The sequence below is a fragment of the Puma concolor genome, chromosome A2 (genome assembly GCF_028749965.1).
Source record: "Puma concolor isolate L17-30 chromosome A2, mPumCon1.1.hap2, whole genome shotgun sequence".
NCBI classification, from domain to species: Eukaryota; Metazoa; Chordata; class Mammalia; order Carnivora; family Felidae; genus Puma; species Puma concolor.
Window position 1 is genome coordinate 46,348,798 of NC_141668.1, and position 22,674 is coordinate 46,371,471.

At 40.1% G+C, this 22,674-nt stretch overlaps 1 protein-coding gene and 1 pseudogene across 1 annotated transcript; both read left to right on the forward strand.

Annotated features, from left to right (window-relative positions):
- Window positions 1–696: 696 nt before the first annotated feature.
- LSM5 (LSM5 homolog, U6 small nuclear RNA and mRNA degradation associated) lies at window positions 697–3,801 on the forward strand. The gene is made up of 5 exons (XM_025929723.2): window positions 697–812; window positions 1,936–2,031; window positions 2,322–2,349; window positions 3,070–3,142; window positions 3,544–3,801. The coding sequence occupies exons 1-5, from the start codon at window positions 767–769 to the stop codon at window positions 3,574–3,576; spliced, it is 276 nt and encodes a 91-aa protein (XP_025785508.1). The 5' UTR covers window positions 697–766; the 3' UTR covers window positions 3,577–3,801.
- Window positions 3,802–10,858: 7,057 nt separating this feature from the next.
- Window positions 10,859–13,293, forward strand: LOC112866378 (ribose-phosphate pyrophosphokinase 2 pseudogene; annotated as a pseudogene).
- The last annotated feature ends 9,381 nt before the right edge of the window (window positions 13,294–22,674 follow it).

Sequence of the window (22,674 nt, forward strand, 5' to 3'; positions counted from 1 at the left end):
TCCGCTTGCGCTCTCTCAAAAATAAATAAATGTAAAAAAAATTTTTTTTTCAAAACAAGTTAAAAAGCATTAAGGTTTTCTAGGTGTGATGGCCTTAACAAAGAGTGACATCTGGTGGTTGCTTGTTAGACAAAACAGTAAGTATCTGTTGAAAGTGAATACAAAGTCTAAAATAAATCAGACTCCTATAAATTAAATAAAGTAGAAGAAATAAAAAGAAAACGTATTTAAAATTTCCACCCTAGAAAAGTTAAAAATAAATGCTGGTTGTGGGTTTTCAATTCACTGGACTTTTAAAAGCGGTTGATTCTTTAGAAAACAGTTTTTACAAAAATTGTAACACAGTGAATTGGTGGCGGGAAAAACGAATTGATTTGGTCCGACAAAAGATCCTGACTTGAGATGAGATGCAACTTTATAGGATAAAATAAGACGACTCAAAGGTTTTCCTAATTTGCAAAACCTTTCAGGTTCAGGAAGAATTTATTCACAAGGCAGTACCTTTAAAGTCTGTCGGAAACTGCCTGGGGAATGCAGATATCTGCTGAGGCCGCACCACGTCCCTTGGACAGAAATACTTCCCGAGATCTCAGGACCGCGGAAAGAACTGACTGGGCTCGACTCGCGTGGACTGGCTGGATCGCATGTTCGGCCTCAGATTGGTAGAGCCTGCCCGGACTGCGCGGGTTGGGGGTGAGAGCGGAAGCGCGCTCTTTCAAACTCGCCGTCCTAACGTCGATACACGCAGGCCACTTCCGGCGTAGCCATGGCGGCGAACGCTACCACTAACCCGTCGCAGCTGCTTCCTCTAGGTAATCGTTGTCCTGTATGGAGGGGGACCCGGAGAGCTCAAGCTAAGCATTGGGGGCCGAGGGTCTGCAGCCGAAGTAGCCCTTAGCCGAGTGTTAGGAAATTGTGTTGGAACAACCGCTTTACTTTTCCGGGGCTGGTTTCTAAGCTCCCAAGTCTGCTTTCCCCAACCGCTCAAGCCTTTTAAGCGTGGTAGGAGTTCTTGAGGCGGGAACTTGTGACTCCCCAACCAAACCGTCACCCAAAAAGGTCCACAGTTAGTGAATGTGTCCTCGGCCTTCTTTGTTGTGGGCTCGCCTCTACAGTCATGGGTATCCTACCCACTCCTCAACTTGGTATTTAGGCTCCGGATTAGACCCTGCAGTTAGTCTGGCTAGTTCTTGAGAGAAGCGCTGGCGTCTGGAATGAGCCTAAAAGGGAGATCTGGAAACTAGTTTTGTCACTGAGGCTGTGTGCACTAGACGCAATGGCTGGGCACTGTTCGGCAAATTTAAATCACATCCGTTGGTTTCAGATAGCACATAGCATTGGAAGAGATAGAACACGGGACAAGTAAATAAACATCATGCCAAGTAATGCTAAGTCAGCTAAACTCAACTGCGTCCAGAGCACAGAAATGATGACAGGAAGAAATCTCTGGTAAAGACGGTTGTGCCTCTATCTTCCAGTATTTTGTAGCTAAAGAGTTCATTTGAGTTATCGGAGGTGGCCATGATTTAAAAGTTTTCATTTCTTCATTCGAGAGACTCTTTTTGAATACTTAGTATATGTCAGGCATTGCCCATTGGGGAAATAGACATGCGAAAACGGGGTTTAGACTCTGAGGGGGAGGAGGTTCATAGATTAATCAAACAACCTACAATAACATAAAACCACGACTGTGATAAATTTCAACAAAGGGGAGGTAAGTAGTGAATACAGAAAATTTTTCTGTTGATTATGCAACAGAGCTATGTAGTATAAAATGTACAATTTTGAATGAATACTTTTCCCGGTTTATCTTTCACCGCATGCAAGGAACAAGTCCCAGTAGACAGTTAAATATTTGTTGAAGAAATGGTAAAATAATCTTTTTTTCTCTACCCCCTCTTTTTTTCTTCTTTCTTTTTTTTTTTTTAAATAAAGAACTTGTGGACAAATGTATAGGATCAAGAATTCACATTGTGATGAAGAGTGATAAAGAGATTGTTGGCACGCTTTTGGGATTTGATGACTTTGTCAGTATCCTTTTAAAAGGATGGTGGTGGTGTGGGTTTTTCTTCAGTATTTAAGAACAGAAGTAAGAATATCAACAGTCAATTCTTACTGATTATTATAATAAAAATTTCTTCTCAGGGAACTTGTGATAGTGTTTTAAGAGGTGCATATACTGAAAGAAGGTAAAGTTCCTACCACTGACATGTATTTTGCATTTGAGCTATTGTGTTAAACATTGTAACTAAAACTGAATAAAGGCAGAAGCCAGAGTAAATTCAACCTGGTATATTTATTTCCTTAACACCAAATTTCAGATATGGTACTGGAGGATGTCACTGAGTTGTGAGTAGTGTTAAAAAATTAAAGAATTGGGGGAAATCTTTCTTTAAAGTAATTTTAGTATTAATGAGTTGAAAATGATTTGTGGGAAAACATTGCCTGTTAGAAATACCTTGAAGGTAGAAATTTTGTCTACTGATAAAACTGGATGCTAGTAAAATTGGAACACAGTTATAGCCATGATGTAATTATTAATGAATTGTTAGGAAGTTAATGGAGACAGAGCTTTAAAGTAAAAAATATTCAAAACTGCCAGGAATCTTTGGGCTGAAGCAAATCAAGGTACTGATAATAAGAGCATTTAGCTATGTATAGCATAAAATGTAAATGCTTGTTCCATTATATTAGTTACAAAGATCATGACTAGTAACTGCTTTCAAAATTGAATTGATTAAAGATTTGTTTAACAGATAGGGATTAGTGGTAAGTAATAGTAAAAAAGGGAGGCTAGTAAATATTTCATTTCATATTTGATCTCTTTGGCAAGTTTCAGCTTTTATGAAGGTCAGTCCCAGTGAGTGTGGATCTCAAGCCAGTCAGTTCACTGTGTTGCCTTTGGGGAAGAATGTACATCATTCAGTCAATAACCATTGCCTCTTAAAACTACTGATGTAATTGCTTGACCTCACATTCATTTATATACAGGAAAAACCTTTTTAGGGGTCAAAATGTTGGCTTTGATTATCATTGTTTATCCTGACTCTATTTTATCTCTTCATTTAGTGAAATCACACCAGAAGGAAGAAGGATCACTAAATTAGATCAGATTTTGTTAAATGGAAATAATATAACAATGGTAAGACACAGTAAAGCTGTTTTATTTAGATGTTAGCGCATTTTTGTGGGGCAAGGATTACAGATTACCTTGCTTGATGAGATGTTCATGTCTCAGTGGCGCTTAAGTTGGGAAGGAGATGCTCTCGTGATCAAGGCTCTAAAGCTGAGCTGCTGGAGATGACTTTAGGCTTAAAAGTTAGTTTGCTTGGGCTATTTAATCTTTTAGTTTGCCAAGAATCATTGTTTAGGCTCTGAGTATTAATTGATGATGTTGGGAACTGTAAACAGAAGTGATGACCCGGAGAAAATGGGAATGTGAGGGAGGTGCAGAGAGGCGCAAGTGGCTTGGATTGATGAGGAAGGGTTTTTAGATGGTGCGGGTGGTGGTGTTATTAATAAACTCTTTTTCCTTCTATGCAGCTGGTTCCTGGAGGAGAAGGACCTGAAGTATGAATGGATTTCCTTGACTTAACTCTGTTTAGTTTTATAATGACAACAAAATAGAATTTTTTTTTTAACCTTTTAATGTTTGGATTCTGTAAATCTAAGTTTCCCGTTGAAGGGAAATGTTTTGAAGATGCATTGTAAATGCCCATTTTTGTAAGTTAATCATTATTATCTTGGAAAAAGAAGAACAGTTTGTTCTTTGAAGACGAAAATAAAAATGTTTTTGGTTAATTGTCATTTTATTTTTTGTGCTGCAATAGCCAGTGTAACAAGTATTGTAGTTATTTTGTCACTTGCTTTCCTGTCATTTTATGTCCATTTTCTTACTCAGGTACGTGACCATTTGATTCTCAAAAATTGTTCCGAACAAAATGACACGCTTTGATTTTGAACAGTTGTGTTTGAAAAACCTGAAATGATTACTTACAGAATTCCATTTAAACTCTTGATGCTTTGAAATGATTTTTCTATCGAACTTAAGTTCCATTAACTCCTATTAAAAACAAGCAAACTGGGGCAGGCACCTGGGTGGCTCAGTTGGTTAAGGGTCTGACTCTTGATTTCAGCTCAAGTCATGATCTCATAGTTCCTGAGTTTGAGCCCTGCGTCAGGCTCTGCTCTGATAGGGTGGAGCCTGTTTGGGATTCTCTCTCTTGCTCCCTCTCTCTGCCCCTCATGCATGCGCTCACTCTCAAAAAAACAAAAAACAACCCCCCACACCCCCCCAAAACAAGCAAACTTCTAGTTATAAAATAAATAAGTTACAGAGGTGGAAAGTAACAGCATAGGGAATATTGTCAATAATATAATAACATGATGACAGATGGTGTAGTCACTCATAGTGGTGAGCATAGTGTAATGTTTAGAATTGTTGAACCATTATGTTGTACACCTGAAACTAGTATAACTATTGTATATCAACTATACTTCAATAATAAAAAACAAAATATACAGGTAACATGCACATTGTAGAAATAGAGATAAGTAAAAAGGAAAATATTCATTACGCTTTGCTGTATACCTTCTTAGACTTTCTCAGTACACTCATGCACATTATTTTTACAAAAACGTGCTCATCCTGAATACACCATTCTGTAGCCCCATTTAAGACTTTTTAAAAAAATTTAAGTGGTGCACATCTTTCCATGTCATTTCAGTAACATCAATGTTTGCATTGTATTTCATTAAATGATTTACCATAATTTAGCTGATTTTTATTATTGCCCATAGTAGTCTATATATATTTTTCTTTTCAATTTTTAAAAAAAAATTTCAGTGTTTGTTTTTGAGAGAGAGACAGTGAGTGAGGGAGGGGCAGAGAGAGAGGGAGACACAGCAGGCTCCAGGCTCCAAGCCGTCAGCATAGAGCCCGAAGCAGGGCTCAAAATCATGAGCTTTGAGATCATGACCCGAGCCGAAGTCGGAGGCTCAACTGACTGAGCCACCCAGGTGCCCCTACATTTTTATTTTTCTTAGAAGAAATTCATAATGTGAGGTCAAAGGTTATAGTGTTGCCAACAAAAAGTTTGTACCATCCTACACTTTGCCAGCAGTTTTTCATGGTATTTTTTTCCATAGTACTCTACATACTTACCAATGTTGGCTATGCTCTACCGTCTCGCTTTGCCACTGTGATAGGCAAAACCTAGTATGTTTAAAGTTTTCATTATTAATTTTGAACTCCTTTGTATTTTGTGAATTACTTCTGAGGCTTTTGCCATTGGGATGCTTGTCTTTTTCTTACTAATTTGTAAGAATTGTTAAAGAGTTTACTCTTAAATTTTTTTTTTTCAACGTTTATTTATTTTTTTGGGACAGAGAGAGACAGAGCATGAACGGGGGAGGGGCAGAGAGAGAGGGAGACACAGAATCGGAAACAGGCTCCAGGCTCTGAGCCATCAGCCCAGAGCCTGACGCGGGGCTCGAATTCCCGGACCGCGAAATCGTGACCTGGCTGAAGTCGGACGCTTAACCGACTGCGCCACCCGGGCGCCCCAAGAGTTTACTCTTAGTCATGTATTTTGCAGGTAATTTCCCCGGTTTATAATTTGTCTCTTTTTGGTACTTTTTTTTTTTTTTTTTGGCGTAAATGTGCTTTTATGTAGTCATGTGTTGATCTCATCCTTTATGATTTTTATCATTGGTACACATGGATTAGAAAGACCCTCTTTGCTATGATTAGATACAGTTTTGTTATTTTTGTTTCATTTAAATCTTGCATCCATCTTCAATTTTAGTGTTTCCACAACAAAAAAGGATCCACCTTTCTTTTTTTTTTTCTTAAAAATTTCTTTTTAACATTTTATTTTTAAGTGATCCTTACACCCAAAGTGGCGCTCGAACTCACAACCCCGAGATCAAGAGTTGCATGCTCCACTGACTGAACCAGGCAGGTGCCCCTCTTTATTTTTCAATCCAAATTTATTTTCCAAAACAAAGCACTGCTTTGTGCCTCCCCCACCCTCACCCGGTATAAATACTCCTACTGTGGCTGATTTCAAGCTGCCAAGGGTTTAACCACAAGCTTGCAAACTTGGATTTAGCAGTTGGTTCTCAGGAGCTACTAGGAGTCTGTTGCCCCACCTCGCCACTTCTGGCCCTTGTTGGGGAATGCTTTTCTCCTGTTATTTTTTCTCTTTGGAGGGGGGTCAAATGTAATAGTGCCCCCTTTTCACCCTTTTATTCACTATCCTATGGGAAATGGGTGGTCATACTCCACTCTTCATTTTTCCCCCCTAAGAATTAGCCTTCAAGGAGCACATGTTCTTAGTTCCAACATGCTAGGAGTTTTAGAGAAGCCTGACCTCACTTAGAGAGGCATACAATTACTTAGTCGGCAAGGTAGATGAGTCTATTTCTGGGGTTCAGTAACAGGAAGTTCACTAGCCTACGGGTAAATGATACTTCTTAATCTAGTCTTAACAGTAATAAAGATGATGGTAGGCCTCCCATCTGCTGCTGTTTTTGTCTTAATGCCGCAATTCGTTTTAGAATGGGTACTACCCTAAATAAGGGTCTCGACATTTTTGGGTAACTCTTAGTTGTAGGGGCTGTCCTGTGTATTGTAGGATCTTTAGCAGCATCCCTGGCTCTATTCACTAGATCCCAGTAGCATCCTTCCTCTTCTTCCCTTTCCCCAGTTGTGACAAAAATGGCTCCAGATGGTGCCAATTGTCATCTGAGAGCAAAATAATCACCCATAGTTAAGAACCACTGTTCTACAATAGAGATACTATTTATTGGGCCCTTTAAAATTCCCTCATGTTTGATGCATGGGTGAGGAGCACTGTGTCTAGACAATAAAATTGGGGAAGAAAATACTGTGAGTATTCCAGTAGAGTAGAATGGTTAGTTTGAAGCTGAAATGTTCTCGTGTTAGGTGTTGGCCATATAGGATTTTCACTTTGGCAGGTTGCTGGTGAGTGGCTGTTTTTACACAGGTGTTGTTTCCTCTCTGGAGGCAGGGCTGCATGTGCTGGGCCCTAAAGTGATGGAGGCCTCAGCAAAAATGAGGGCAGCAAAGGCAGAAGCTATGCTGGCATTGGTGACTTGTGTAAGTTTTTCTCAAATTTTGGTTTGAAAACTGCTATCAGAATCACTTGGAGAGCCAGTAAAGAACACAGAGGTCCAGGCTTATTGAAGTGGGATAGGGCCTTGGGCCTGTGTATTTTTATGGAGTTCCCCAATTCCCCAGCTAATTCTAATCCTCATCAAAGCTTGAGACCCACAGCCTTAGTGTCGTAGACTCTAAAGTTCTCTCTTGTCTAGCAAGAGAGCGAAATGCAAGATGAAAAGCGAGAGATGGCTAATGTCTGGGAACAGACAAGAGCCCCGAATAAGGGTCCTTCCCCCATTTTTATTAGGATCAGAAGGCTTACAAACATGGCGATGGATGTGCACAAAGAGACCATGAATCTGTGAACATTAACTTGTGAACGTGAGGGAAAGGGGTCTTGAAGATATTTGGGGTTAGGGGTTTGGGTTAATACAAAACAAACTCCAGGCACCGGGCAGTTGGGTTGAAGGTTGTTTACAGCAGATATGAGGCAGCACCTCTGTTTATCTTAGCTACCCTAGGGGGATGAGACAGATAGGGGAAATAACCTCAGGGTGAATAAGGCACCTTTTCTTTGGTTAACCATCTCTGCTCTGGGTTGCTTTGCCTGCAGCACAGCGGTACATAGTCCAATTCACCAATTTACCTAATCTGGCCCTATCCTGTGAAAACAGCTTTCTGCTACAGTACTAAATTGGGGGTGCTTCCACCCTGAACATCTAATCTTGTTTATTTCATACACCTCTGTATTGGGCACCTTTGTGCCTGTTCCTATTTTAGGTCTTTGCCTCTCTCTATTCTGGGGGCTCTGCACCCCCTCACTATTTTGGGGTGCCTTTGCACCGCCTATCCTTGGGGTGCCAATCTGGTTTACCCAAACTCAGGTGTGAGCGTTTCATGAATTTGTATTTCTTTATGCCTTGTCAACCCATTGGTGTAAACCTGGGGGGTTCCTAAGCTTATCCCCACACCTTAGAGTGTAGATTGGTGCAGATACAGCTTTTAAAGCAGGTGTGACTAAAGCAAGGATCCGATGATAGAGAATCTGTATATGTTAGTGGTTGTGTTAGTGGAGAGAACAGTTTTTGCTGCATTTAAACTGCCAGGCAGCTAAGTTCCCTGTGTGCTATGGAGTACTGGTGGAGTTCTAGTTTACATTGTTAGTGCCAAGCCTTGGTAGGCAATGATTCATCTGCTGCCTCAAATGTTGGACTTTGGACCAAGGAGGAATTTGTCCATAGGTTTGGGGGTCACTTCCTATCTAGGTGGTCTCAATTTCTTTCTTGAGCATTGATTTGTTGATTACACAAGTTCCAATCATATCTTTAGATTTCAGGGTACAAAACTGCAGCTTCACCCACAGAGGTGTGGTAGATTTCTATCAGTTAAAAAAAAGGGGGGCCCTTATTGTAAAGGAAATATGAGATCTTCTAGGATTGAACGTGAGAAGAATGTTAGTGAAATTATTATAAGTCAAAAGAGGGATGCCTATGCAGGGGGCTTTTTATTTTTCAAATTGTATTTTGTAAAATATACATTGTAAATATACACTTTACAAAACTGTATTTTGTAAAATAAAATCGTATTTTATAAAATATATATATTCAGACTCACTGAAGAAAAGTTGCAGGAATCAGAAACACTCAGACCCGACTCAACTTTCATCAGTTGCTGTAACAGTGTTCATGGCAAAAGGATCTAGGCCTGGATCATGTGCTGTATTCAGTTGTCAGGTTTCTCCAATCTCCTTCAATTTAACAGTTCTTCAGTCTTTCCTTGACTTTTATGACTCCAACATTTCTGAAGGTTGCAGACTAGCCATTGTAAAAGATTCCTCAAATTGGATTTGTTTGTTGTCTCCTCATGAGTAAGCTCAGAGTGTGCATTTCTGACGTGTGTCACAGGAGGAATGCTATCCTTCCGAGTGCATCTCATTGCACATTACGTCGACTAGTTCCATTTCTAATGTTGTTAATCTTGAGCTTTGATATTTGCCACCTTTTTCCGTTGTAAAGTTACATTTTCCTCCGTTTTTACTAAATATTTTATGTGGTGACTATCCAAGACCTGTTGCAAATATCCTGTTCATCCTTCCACTTTAACCCACAAGTTTTTGTATTCCTCAATGTTTCTTACTGAAATTAACTAGTAATTGATTACTACTTAATAAGTAAGTCCTGTGTTAGACTAGCAGTCAGACTAATGGGAATAAGACAGAGGAAACTACTTGAAGGTGGTTGTTTCCAAGTATCAAAAACAGAATAAGGGCTAAATATTGAAACATTTTGACAGATTTAATCTACTTTTTTTTTTTTTAATCTTTATTTATTTTTGAGAGAGAGAGAGAGACAGAGTGCGAGTGGAGGAGGAACAGAGAGAGGGAGACACAGAATCCGAAGCAGGCTCCAGGCTCTGAGCTGTCAGCACAGAGCCCGACGCGGGGCTCAAACTCACGGACCATGAGATCATGAACTGAGCCGAAGTCAGATGCTTAACCTACTGAGACACCCAGGCGCCCCAGATTTAATCTACTTTATCCAAGGTTGACCCTGACTGAATCTTTGGTTGTTGACAATCTCATTCTTAAATTTAAAAATAACCATGAATGACACCAACTGGCCACCAGAGTGCATTGTAGACCAGGCAGTTTGTTGCTAAAGTCCAGGCTTTTGTGTTTTTCCCAAATCCAGCTTCAAAGTGAGGTTTCTGGGCTTCCACTCTGCTGTACTTACTGTTGAATCACACCACAAGGGTAGGTAAAGGGTTAAATTGTTATTATTTTACACTGATTTTTGACAAAGAGGAATCTATTTTCATTCACATTTTCTACTTGAGGTGCCCTTTTTTTACTGTAAAAAACTTAAGTATAAAGTAGATAAAAACAAGGGCTCCAGAATCAGATTTACCTGGACTCTAATCCCAATCAATCCTTTATTAGTTGTGTGAATTTAGGTGGCTATTTACTGTCTTTGGCCTCAATTCGCTCATTTGTAATTTGGGAAGAATAACCACCTCTTGGAATTGTAAAAATTAACGAAGATAATATATGTAAAGCATCCAGTATAGTTTCAATCATATAGTAAGTGCTCAATAAATGGCAGTAGTTATCGCTACTATTTAAAGAGACTCTGGATCAACTTATTTTTTTATCATTTTTCCATCACAGCAATTCCATTTCAACAATTTAAGCTACCTGCCACTTAGTCCATTACATTTCCTCTGAGAATTGAGCTCTTAGTTATCTTTGAATTTTTTATCACAAAGCACAGTGCTTGGGCAAAGGGACTCGAAAGATATTTGTTGAATTAAGTGGTGACAACAGAGTAGGAAGCTTTTTTATTTTTAGGATGAGACTGAGAAAGTGGCCTTTATTAATCAGAAAATGGCTGAACTTACAAAGCAATTAGTTTTAAGTTTGGAATGAAAGAAACAGGGAGATTTCAAATTTTGTTCATGGTTATCATTAATTCATTAATAAAGCTAACATTTGTCGAGCACTTACTTTGTGTCTGCCTTTCAGAAGCTCCCTGCTTGGCCAGAAAGATAGGAGGGATCTCCTAAGTGTGATGCAGTGTGATGAATACATTAGCTTTTGGAACATGTGGACGGGGGAGGGTGTGGGAGTGGGAAGTAAGGAAGGCATTTTGTCTCCTAATTGCTGCTCCTTGAGCCATGGGCCACATTAATACTTCCTCATGGCAACCCTATTATTTGTCATTAGTTATAGTCAGCCTCACCATCAACATCTCAAGAGGGTAGTAAGAAATGGGAAGGACCTTATTTTTGCTTCTACTGAATTGCCTGGAGAGCATCTCTTGGTGATTGCTGCTAGAAGTGTGACATTTAATTAGTGGAGAAAATTGAGTCAGGCAAGAGGCAACCTGTGCCAGCAAAGGGGTGAGAAAAGGATGGGGAAGAAGTGATATGCTCAGTGGGACGGTTTGGCCCAGGTTTTCTTCTAGATCCAGATTGGGTGCTCACATTACTACAGGTGGAGAATGCAGAATCTTAAGGGATTTTCCATAGCGATGGGGACCACAAATGAGCCCCTATGGACAGCTAGAGGTGGAATGGAAAGAGGGGACTGTAGGTGCACAAAGGGAAGGGGAGAGTGATCACCTCCATTAGGACGGGGTCAGGAAAGGCTTTCCAGAAAAGATAATCATTGAGCTGAGTTTCAGTGGTTGTTTGCCCAGGAAGGGGAAAAGCATTCCAGGTAGTGGGGACAGACTATGCCAAGGCACTGAAGTTTTCTAAAATGCCACCAAGGTGTTGGGCATAGTGTTTTAAAAGTTGCATGATGGACCCGTGAAAATACTGCCACACACACGTCACCCAGATTCTTTCCACTTAATAGGTGCTGAATTTCTGGGAAATGTCCCCCTAGAGGAAGGTTATGTAGCTTTCTGTCCTGTGGCCTGTTCCACAGCAGTTCCTCCTCATATAAACTCAAAGCAGCAAAAATAGCCTGATATGTAAAGGGTTTTGTGTTGAGTGGATGTGTATTAAGGAGTGGTTTATGTAGTTCAGGGGTCAGGTACAATTTCAGTATTAGTAAAAGATGTTTTGCTGGGCAATCAGGTTTATTTCACGCTAAGCTCTGGGAGAACTGGAGCTTTCTGAAGTTTTCAGGAATTATTTAAGCGGGGTCTCTTGATCTAGGGGAAATGTTTTTCCTGAGAGGTGAAGAGACTCTGGTTTCTCTTTATGTGTTAGGAGGAAAAGGCAGGAGGTTTTGGAGTTAAGCACACTTGGTTTGCTTGTTGGCATTATCACTTTCTAGCCATTCGAGATGGAGTAAGTTACTTGTCTCTCCAGGTCTCAGTTTTCATATGTATATGTGTATGTGTATGGATATGTATACATATATAGAATTGGGAGGATATTATGTATGTCATAGGGCTGTTTTGAGCATCACCCTGAGTCTTTGTATGTATAGAATCTGGCCTATAGTGGGTATTTAACACATGTTAGGTCTTGTCCTTTCCTGAACTACTGCTGGGTGCTAGCCCAATGCACACTATGGGGAAACCACTCCCCACCCCATCACTGTTTCAATCCAGATAAAATCTAGTTAAAATAGACAACAAGAACATCTGAGAGAGGAGATTGTGGTTGAGTTGTGGAAGTTGAGGGGTCGGCCTGTAGAGTGGGTTCTGGGAACTGTAAAAGATGCTGTCAGTGCTCCCTGCAATAGCCCCTTGGACCACCATGGAGGTCACTTTTAACTTGGGTGGTCAGCTTCTGCGTCAAATCAATTACCTACTCAAGCACACGATTCTGTTTGAAGGTTTTCTCTGGCCTCATACACATGCTATGCCTGGAAGTTACTGCCCCCAAGAGTGACTCTTGACTAACGGGGACAGGAGTTGATGGATAAAAATTCCAGCTCTCTTGCTTCTAGGTAGGGGTAATTCTCAGGTGTGTTCTACTCAGTCTCCTGGAGGGATCTCAATGGGGGGGAGCCCTAGCTGTCATAGCAGCATTAACGCATCCCGTCACATACTTCTCTGCTCCCCCACTTGCTTCCTGGGATGACCTCCAGAAGTACTATGTTCCCAAATAATTCTGTGCTTCCAGTAGCTGGGGCAGATCACATCACTACCGTGGGCCTACATGCTGCTCATCCAGGACTTCTTTGCCATCCCTGTGAGTGACTCACATGGAGAAACCAGAGAATATTGCCGACCAGAGGATGTGTGTTGTCATTTCTCCCAAAGCAGGAGGCTGCATCATTCACGGACAGACTGCATGTGGTGTTGGCCTTGGCACACAGAGAAAGAAGGAGAGCCATGGAGGTGGGTAGCATGATTTGGACTGGTGCTTAATTAAAGATCAGGTAGCCATCCTTGTGGACAACAAATGCTATATACTGCAGTCAAGCCACTCTACCAAAGCCACTAAAGTTTATGCCATCTTTACTCATGGGATCTTCTCTGGGCCAGCTATTTCCAGAATTAATAATGCTGCCTCTGTAGCTATCAACATCACAGAGACCATTCTACAAGAGGACAAAACAAAACATTGCTCTAAGATGCAAGTTACGGGTGTTTCAATGATTTTGGCGGAGGCGATCAGAAGGGCAGACAATGGTGCGTGTCTCCTACTTGTTTAGCCATGGCCCTTCATATCTCCACGATATTATGATTTCATACGTGATATCTTGAATTAAATTTTTTTTCACTTCAGAATTCAGTAAAATATAGAATGATGACTATTAAAGCATCAGATCTCTGTTTTAAGCCTTGGAACGTATCTTTGTGGTTTTAGGAAACAGTGGCTAGGGATACAGGAATGCTCGTTTGGTTTTTAACTGAACTTGAATGAGAAATGTCAGTGTCAGAGCGCCTGAGTGGCTCAGTTGGTTAAACATCCAACTCTTGATTTCAGCTCAGGTCATGATCTCACAGTCGTGAGATTGAGCCCCACATTGGGCTAAGCACTGATAGAGTGGAGCCCGCTTGGGACTCTTTCTCTCTCTCTCTCGGCCTGTCCCTTGCGTGCATGCTCTCTCTCACAAAATAAAAAAATAAACATTAAAACAACAACAAAAAGAAGTGTTGGTGCCATTTTGTCTTGTTGTGATGGGGAACTTTTACCTTTGTTCTTATGATAGTCTTAAGCCACAATCATATAATTGCACAATTTTCTTATACAATATAATCCCCTTGAGGAAATTCATATTTTACATACTTCTGAGGTTGTCAAAGATAGCTTCCTATGAAAGCATTTTGTGTACTAGTTTACATGTAATAATAATATTATGAACATTCAAGTAAAGCCCAAATTAGTTCTCTCCTTTCAAGTGTACATTAGAAAATCATGAAATACCCCGAATGTTAACTTTCAGGGTTCAAATAAGCCAGTTAGCTATTTTGCTTAATTTAAACCGAATTTCATTTAGCTAAAAATGCCAGTGAATCATTTATTTTCTCATAGGAGTTAAACAAATCAGGCAATGTAATCATAAATAAATGTAGTTTTATGAATTACCTCTAATCCAACCGGGACATCACCGCAATTTTTAAAACTACCACTTCTAAAAACACGTGGTAAGTACCCACACTTACTTCACCCTCTAAGTCTTAAAATCCCAAAGTTCTGTCCAGCAATAGAGTTACTCTCTTCAAACTTATCATCAAATTGATGAGCAATTTCTGACTGCCTTAGTGGGTTGCAAATTGAAGCTGGAAGCTGTCCAGTATTTCTTAGTTTTTTGAGGTGTGCTCTAAAAATGCATCATTTTTTCCTCAATCGTTTTATGTTGTGGATTTTCCTCAAAATAAAGACTACCTTAAATCCATTAACACTTATTCAGTCTGATCTTTTATTTTGGTTTTTGATATAAGAAGTAGATAAATTTGTTATGAGTGCTTCTAAAGGCATATTTAAACACTATCCCCTTTCTGTATTTATTTCATTCATATTAAATACCTATTTGCTTTTTGTATTCTGAAGCAGCAAGTCTGTTAAGCAAATGATTATTTTAACTGCAGATTTTGTCTGAAAGATATAGGTAAGAGAAAGTGAAGAAAAAGTATTAATAAGTAAACCTTAATTGTTCCATTGGGATAATGTTCAAAAATTGCCAAAAGAGAGGATGGAGAAAATCTCACTGAGGATTATGTGACCCACAGGCTGATAATATACAACAGTTCCCTAAGTGAGATGCTCTACTGCCACAGAGAAAAGTTGAACTTTAGATAAATATTGGCTGGAATATGCAACCTGAATAATTCAGATCAAAAAGAAAGGTGGGGATTTGCCTGGCTAGACAAAGCCTGGGAACCTCCCTTCTGCTCTAATTTCATAAGGGAGACAGTATATCCTCTGATCTAAGTTCTGAATTGAAAATCCAAGCTAGTTAGCAAGGAGATTTGAATACCATTTGCAGATTTATTTATTTATTTTTATTTTCAATGTTTATTTATTTTTGAGAGACAGAGAAACAGAGTGCAAGTGGAGGGAGGGGCGGAGAGAGAAGGAGACACAGAATCCAAAGCAGGCTCCAGGCTCTGAGCTTTCATCACTGAGCCCGACACGGGGCTCGAAGGCATGAACCGTGAGATCATGACCCGAGCTGAAGTTGAATGCTCAACCAACTGAGCCACCCAGGCGCCCCACCATTTGCAGTTTTAAACTCTGATATAGTAAGAGGTCAAAATTAAAGCTAGCAAGTGGCGTTTAGTTGTTATTGAAGACAAGGTGTGGAGCTTTCAAGTGAGAACTTTATTTAAATCTGACAAGCATTACAATGTAACAATGTATATCTGGAAAGAATTGGTTTAGCATGATGAAAGGATCATGTTTTTTTAAAATTTTTTTTTTAACTTTTATTTATTTTTGAGACAGAGAGAGACAGAGCATGAACTGGGGAGGGTCAGAGAGAGGGAGACACAGAATCTGAAACAGGCTCCAGGCTCTGAGCTGTCAGCACAGAGCCCGACACAGGGCTTGAACTCACGGACCGTGAGATCATGACCTGAGCCGAAGTCAGACACCCAACTGACCAAGCCACCCAGGTGCCCCAAAAGGACCATGTTTTGAAGCCGTGTAGTATTTATTATTTTTGAGAAATACATGAATTCTGCATTTGAATATCTTTCCTTGGAGAAATGGAAATGTAGTTTTTGACTTGTTTATGAAGACATCTGACATGCCAATACAGACATGTTTTTTTTTTAAATATAATTTATTATCAAGGAGGAGTCAAGATGGCAGAACAGCATGGAAGTTTTTTGTGTGTCTCGTGTCCATGAAATACAGCCAGACCAACACTAAACCATCCTGCACACCTAGAAAACTGATCTGAGGATTCACACAACAATCTACACAACGTGAACCACAGAATTCAGCACGTACAAGGCGCAGAGAGGTAAACTGAGGGAGAGAGAAGCCGCGGAGGGCAGGGAGCCAATTTTGTGTTCGGAGAGAGGACGGAGACGGGGGTGGGAGGGATACAGGAAAAGCACGCCCCCAAAAAGCAGCTGGAGAGAAAGTGGAAAAGTGGAAACAGCCGCAGGGACTGAACTAAAAAGGGAGAAAGGAGAAAGGAGAGGGTTTAACTTCCATTAAGACTGTAAACAGGGGAGGGCAGAGTCTGAAATGCTGCAGCTCCATACCTGGCGGTGCTCTGGTGGGAAGGGCGAATCCCCAGGAGCAGAGTGGGGTCTGGGTTCTTCAGGCCACACGGGGAGAGGCAGTTCCCCTGCTGGGAGGACACCTGGTAGCGACTGTGTGGGTCCCCCAAAGGCAAGGCCCCAGTGGACCCAGGAGAACAACCACATTCACTGGTGCTGGAACAAGGTCGCTGTGGGTGAAGCCTGATGCCAGATGTGCGTTGTGATTTTCCTTAATCCCTGAAACGCTGCTGCTACACTGTCTCGCGAACTTTTTCTGGGGCAGGCTGGCACCTGGCCACAGTCTCTGGACATCGGCAACAGCACAGACCTGCAAACGCTCCTGGGTGCGGCCGGCACACAGCCATTGCTTAGTGAGACCCTCTGCAGAGGGGCGGAAAGGGTCAAAACCATAGTCCCTCAGAAGTAAGGGGTCGGGAAAAACAGCCACATCGGAGACAAAACTCAGGAGGGAGGTGCTGCCTGGGGCTTTGTCACGGACTGTGTAAAAGCAGGGAGCGGATGAAGCCAGAGACAAAGGACAGGTGCGTGATTGCGGATCAGTGAGAACAGAGTTCCTATACTAGAGACTGGGTTGCTGGGTGACGCCATTTTCACCGCTCACGCGCATGCGTATACGCACCTACAAGCATCACAACAAGCGGCCCCAGTAAGCTAAGCAGCGCCATCTAGTGGAGAACAGAGCTGTTACACTAAGCCCCACCCAAGTGGGCCAACCTCACTTTTCAGGACCCCAAGTCTCTTCTGCCTCCTTTGTTTATGGACTATATAATGCTTCATAGTCTGACTTCTAGGGGAAAATGAAGTAATTTCAGTCATATTTCAGTCTGTTCGCTGGTCCATCTTTTCAATTTTCTTTCTTTCTTTTTTCTTTTTTCCTTTTCATTTACTTTCTTTTTTCTTGAATATGGAAAGAGAAAAAATTCATTTTTATTTTCAATTTTTATTAAAAATATTTTTCTTGGGGCGCCTGGGTGGCGCAGTCGGTTAAGCGTCCAACTTCAGCCAGGTCACGATCTCGCGGTCCGTGAGTTTGAGCCCCGCGTCGGGCTCTGGGCTGATGGCTCGGAGCCTGGAGCCTGTTTCCGATTCTGTGTCTCCCTCTCTCTCTGCCCCTCCCCCGTTCATGCTCTTTCTCTCTCTGTCCCCCCCCCAAAAAATAAATAAATAAATAAATATTTTTCTTAATTTTTTTCTACTATATTTTTTACTTTTGTGTAAATTTTTTCAAATTCTATTTTACTTCCATCATTTCATTTTAGTCTACTTCAGTGTATTCATTTTTTCAAATTTTCAAATGATTTATTTCTCATTATTTCTTTTTTCTTTCCTCTTTTTTTTTTCTAATCTATCAAGCCCCTTTCAACACCCAGACCAAAACACACCTAGGATCTAGCATCATTTATTCGATTTTGTGTGTGTGTGTGTTTAATTTTTTAATTTTAATATTTTTTAAATTTTAATATTTTTAAATTTTAATTTTTTTAATTTTAATTTTTTACCTCATTAATTCCGTTTCTCCCTTCAAAATGGTGAAATGAAGGAATTCACCCCAAAAGAATGAGCAGGAAGAAACAACAGCCAGGGACTTAACCAACAAAGATACAAGCAAGATGTCTGAACCAGAATTTAGAATCATGATGATAAGAATACTAGATGGAGTTGGAAATAGATTAGAATCCCTTTCTGTAGCGATAAAAGAAGTAAAAGCTAGTCAGGATGAAATAAAAAATGCTATAACTGAGCTGCAATCTCAAATGGAGGCCATGGCGGCAAGGATGGATGAGGCAGAACAGAGAATCAGCGATATAGAGGACAAACTTATGGAGAATAGTGAAACAGAAAAAAAGAAGGAGATTAAGGCAAAAGAGCACAATTTAAGAATTAGAGAAATCAGTGACTCATTAAAAAGGAACATCAGAATCATAGAGGTCCCAGAAGAGGAAGAGAGAGAAATAGGGGTAGAAGGTTTATGTGAGAAAATCATAGCAGAAAACTTTCCTAACGTGGGGAAAGACCCAGACATCAAAATCCAGGAAGCAGAGAGGACTCCCATTAGAGTCAACAAAAACCGACCATCAACAAGGCATATCATAGTCAAATTCACAAAATACTCAGGCAAGGAGAGAATCATGAAAGCAGCAAGGGAAAAAAAAGTCCTTAACCTACAAGGGAAGACAGATCAGGGTTGCAGCAGACCTATCCACAGAAACCTGGCAGGCCAAAAAGGAGTGGCAGGATATATTCAATGTGCTGAATCAGAAAAATATGCAGCCAAGAATTCTTTACACAGCAAGACTGTCATTCAAAATAGAAGGAGAGATAAAAAGTTTTCCAGACAAACAAAAATTAAAGGAGTTTGTGACCACTAAACCAGCCCTGCAAGGAATTTTACGGGGAACTCTCTGAGGGGAGAAAAGATGAAAACAACAACAACAACAACAACAAATAAAAAGACCCAAAGCAACAACAAAGACTAGAAATGACCAGAGAACACCAGCAGAAACTCCAACTCTACAAGCAACATAATGGCAATAAATTTATATCTTTCAGTACTCACTCTATACATCAATGGACTAAATACTCCAATCAAAAGACATAGGGTAACCGAATGGATAAGAAAACAAGATCCATCTATATGCTGTTTACAAGAGACCCACTTTAGACCTAAAGACACCTTCAGATTGAAAGTAAGAGGATGGAGAACCATCTATCATGCTAATGGTCAACAAAAGAAAGCTGGAGTAACCATACTTATATCAGACGATCTAGACTCTAAAATAAAGACTTATCAAGAGATGAAGAAGGAAGAAGGATATTATATCATAATTAAGGTGTCTATCCACCAAGAAGACCTAACAATAGTAAACATTTATGCACTAAATGTGAAAGCACCCAAATATATAAATCAATCACAAACATAAAGAAACTCATTGATAATAATACCATAATAGTAGGGGATTTCAACACCCCAGTCACAGCAATGGACAGATCATCTAATTAAAAAATCAACAAGGAAACAATGGCTTCGAATGACACACTGGACCAGATGGACTTAACAGATATATTCAGAGCATTTCATCCTAAAGCAGCAGAATATACATTCTTCTTCAGTGCACATGGAATGTTCTCAAGAATAGACCACATGCTAGAACACGAATCAGCCCTCAACAAGTACAAAAAGATCGAGATCATATTGTGCATATTTTCAGACCACAACACTATGAAACTTGAAATCAACCACAAGAAAAAATTTGGAAAGGTAACAAATACTTGGAGACTAAAGAACATCCTCCTAAAGAATGAATGGGCTAACCAACAAGTTAAAGAGGAAATTAAAAAGTTCATGGAAGCAATGAAAACGATAACACCACAACCTAAAACCTCTGGGATGCAGGAAAGGCGGTCATAAGAGGAAAGTATATAGCAATCCAGGCCTTCCAAAAGAAGGAAGAAAGATCTCAGATGCCCAACCTAAACTTACACCTTAAAGAGCTGGAAAAAGAACAGCAAATTAAACCCAAAACCAGCAGAAGACAGGAAATAATAAAGATTAGAGTAGAAATTAATGCTATCGAAACCAAAAAACAGTAGAACAGATCAATGAAAACAGAAGCTGGTTCTTTGAAAGAATTAACAAAATTGATAAACCACTAGCCAGTTTGATCAAAAAGAAAAAGGAAAGGACCCAAATAAATAAAATCAAGAATGAAAGAGGAGAGATCACAACCAACACAGCAGAAATAAAAACAATAAGAAGAGAATATTATGAGCAATTATATGCCAATAAAATGGGCAATCTGGAAGAAATGGACAAATTCCTAGACACATATCCATGACTAAAACTGAAACAGGAAGAAATAGAACATTTGAACAGACCCATAACTAGTAAAGAAATCAAATTAGCAATCAAAAATCTCCCTCCAGACAAGAGTCCAGGGCCAGATGGTTTTCCAGGGGAATTCTACCAAACATTTAAGGAAGTGGCAACACCTATTCTCTTGAAGCTGTTCCAAAAAATAGAAATGGAAGGAAAACTTCCAAACTCTTTCTATGAAGCCAGCATTACCTTGATTCCAAAACCAGACAGAGACCCCACTAAAAAGGAGAACTACAGACCAATTTCCCTGATGAACATGGATGCAAAAATCCTCCACCAGATATTAGTCAACAGGATCCAACAATATATTAAAAAAATTATTCACCATGACCAAGTGGGATTTATACTTGGGACTCAGGGCTGGTTCAATATCCGTAAAACAATCAATGTGATTCATCACATCAATAAAAGAAAGGACAAGAACCATGTGATCCTCTCAGTAGATGCAGAGAAAGCATTTGACAAAATACAACATCCTTTCTTGGTAAAAACCCTCAAGAAAGTAGGGGTAGAAGGATCATACCTCATGATCATAAAAGCCATATATGAAAGACCCAATGCTAATATCATCCTCAATGGGGAAAAACTGAGAGCTTTCCCCCTAAGGTCAGGAACAAGACAGGGATGTCCACTCTCACCACTGTTACTCAACACATTATTGGAAGTCTTTGCCTCTGCAATCAGACAACACAAAGAAATAAAAGGCATCCAAATCAGCCAGGAGGAGGTCAAACTTTCACTCTTCGCAGCTGACATGATACTCTATATGGAAAACCCAAAAGATTCCACCAAAAAAACTGCTAGAACTGATTCATGAATTCAGCAAAGTTGCAGGATATAAAATCAATGCACGGAAATCGGTTGCATTCCTATGCACCAACAATGAAGCGACAGAAAGAGAAATCAAGGAATCGATCCCATTTACAGTTGCACCAAAACCCATAAAATACCTAGGAATAAATCTAACCAAAGAGGTGAAAAATCTATACACTGAAAACTGTAGAAAGCTGATGAAAGAAATTGAAGAAGACACAAAGAAATGGAAAAAGATTCCATGCTCCTGCATAGGAAGAACAAATATTGTTAAAATGTCGATACTACCCAAAGCAATCTACGTATTCAACGCGATCCCTATCAAAGGAACACCAGCATTCTTTACAGAGCTAGAACAAATAATCCTACAATTTGTATGGAACCAGAAAAGACCCCGAATAGCCAAAGCAATCTTGAAAAACAAAACCAAAGCAATAGGCATCACAATCCCAGACTTCAAGCTATACTACAAAGCTGTAATCATGAAGACAGTATGGTACTGGCACAAGAACAGACACTCAGATCAGTGGAATAGAATAGAGAACCCAGAATTGGACCCACAAACATATGGCCAACTCATCTTTGACAAAGAAGGAAAGAATATCCAATGGAATAAAGACAGTCTCTTCAGCAAGTGGTGCTGGGAAAACTGTACAGAGACATGCAGAAGAATGAACCTGGACCACTTTCTTACACCATACACAAAAATAAACTCAAAATGGGTGAAAGACCTCAATGTAAGACAGGAAGCCATCAAATCCTCGAGAAGAAAGCAGGCAAAAACCTCTTTGATCTTGGCCGCAGTAACTTCTTACTCAACACGTCTCCAGAGGCAAGGGAAACAAAAGCAAAAATGAACCATTGGGTCCTCATCAAAATAAAAACTTCTGTACAGCGAAGGAAACAATCAGCAAAATAAAAGGCAACTGGCAGAATGGGAGAAGATGTTTGCAAATGACATATCAGATAAAGTGTTAGTATCCAAAATCTATAAAGAACTTATCCAACTCAACACCCAAAAAACAAATAATCCAGTGAAGAAATGGGCAAAAGACATGAATAGGCACTTCTCCAAAGAAGACATCCAGATGGCCAAGCGACGTCACTTGAGCAAGTGATGCTCAACATCACTCATCATCAGGGAAATACAAATCAAAACCACAATGAGATACCACCTCACCCCTGTCAGAATGGCTAACATTAACAACTCAGGAAACAACAGATGTTTGCGAGGATGTGGAGAAAGAGGATCTCTTTTGCATTGCTGGTGGGAATTCAAGCTGGTGCAGGCACTCTGGAAAACAGTATGGAGGTTCCTCAAAAAATTGAAAATAGAACTAGCCTATGACCCAGCAATTGCACTACTAGGTATTGATCCAAAGGATACAGGGATGCTGTTTCAAAGGGGCATGTGCACCCCAATGTTTATAGCAGCACTATCAACAATAGCCAAAGTATGGAAAGAGCCCAAATGTCCATCGATGGATGAATGGATAAAGAAGTGGTATATATATACAACGAAGTATTACTCAGCAATCAAAAAGAATGAAATCTTGTCATTTGCAACTATGTGGATAGAACTGGAGGGTATTATGCTAAGCGAAATTAGAGAAAGACAAATATCATATGACTTCACTCATATGAGGACTTTAAGACACAGAAAAGATGAACATAAGGGAAGGGAAGCAAAAATAATACAAAAGCAGGGAGGGGGA

Bases quoted from the DNA above. Each gene is read 5' to 3' on its own strand.
- LSM5 (XM_025929723.2), top strand. From the start codon at position 767: ATGGCGGCGAACGCTACCACTAACCCGTCGCAGCTGCTTCCTCTAG. The intron at 813-1,935 runs GTAATCGTTGTC...TTTTAAATAAAG, and splicing joins GTCGCAGCTGCTTCCTCTAG to AACTTGTGGACAAATGTATA. The intron at 2,350-3,069 runs GTGAGTAGTGTT...CTCTTCATTTAG, and splicing joins CTGGAGGATGTCACTGAGTT to TGAAATCACACCAGAAGGAA.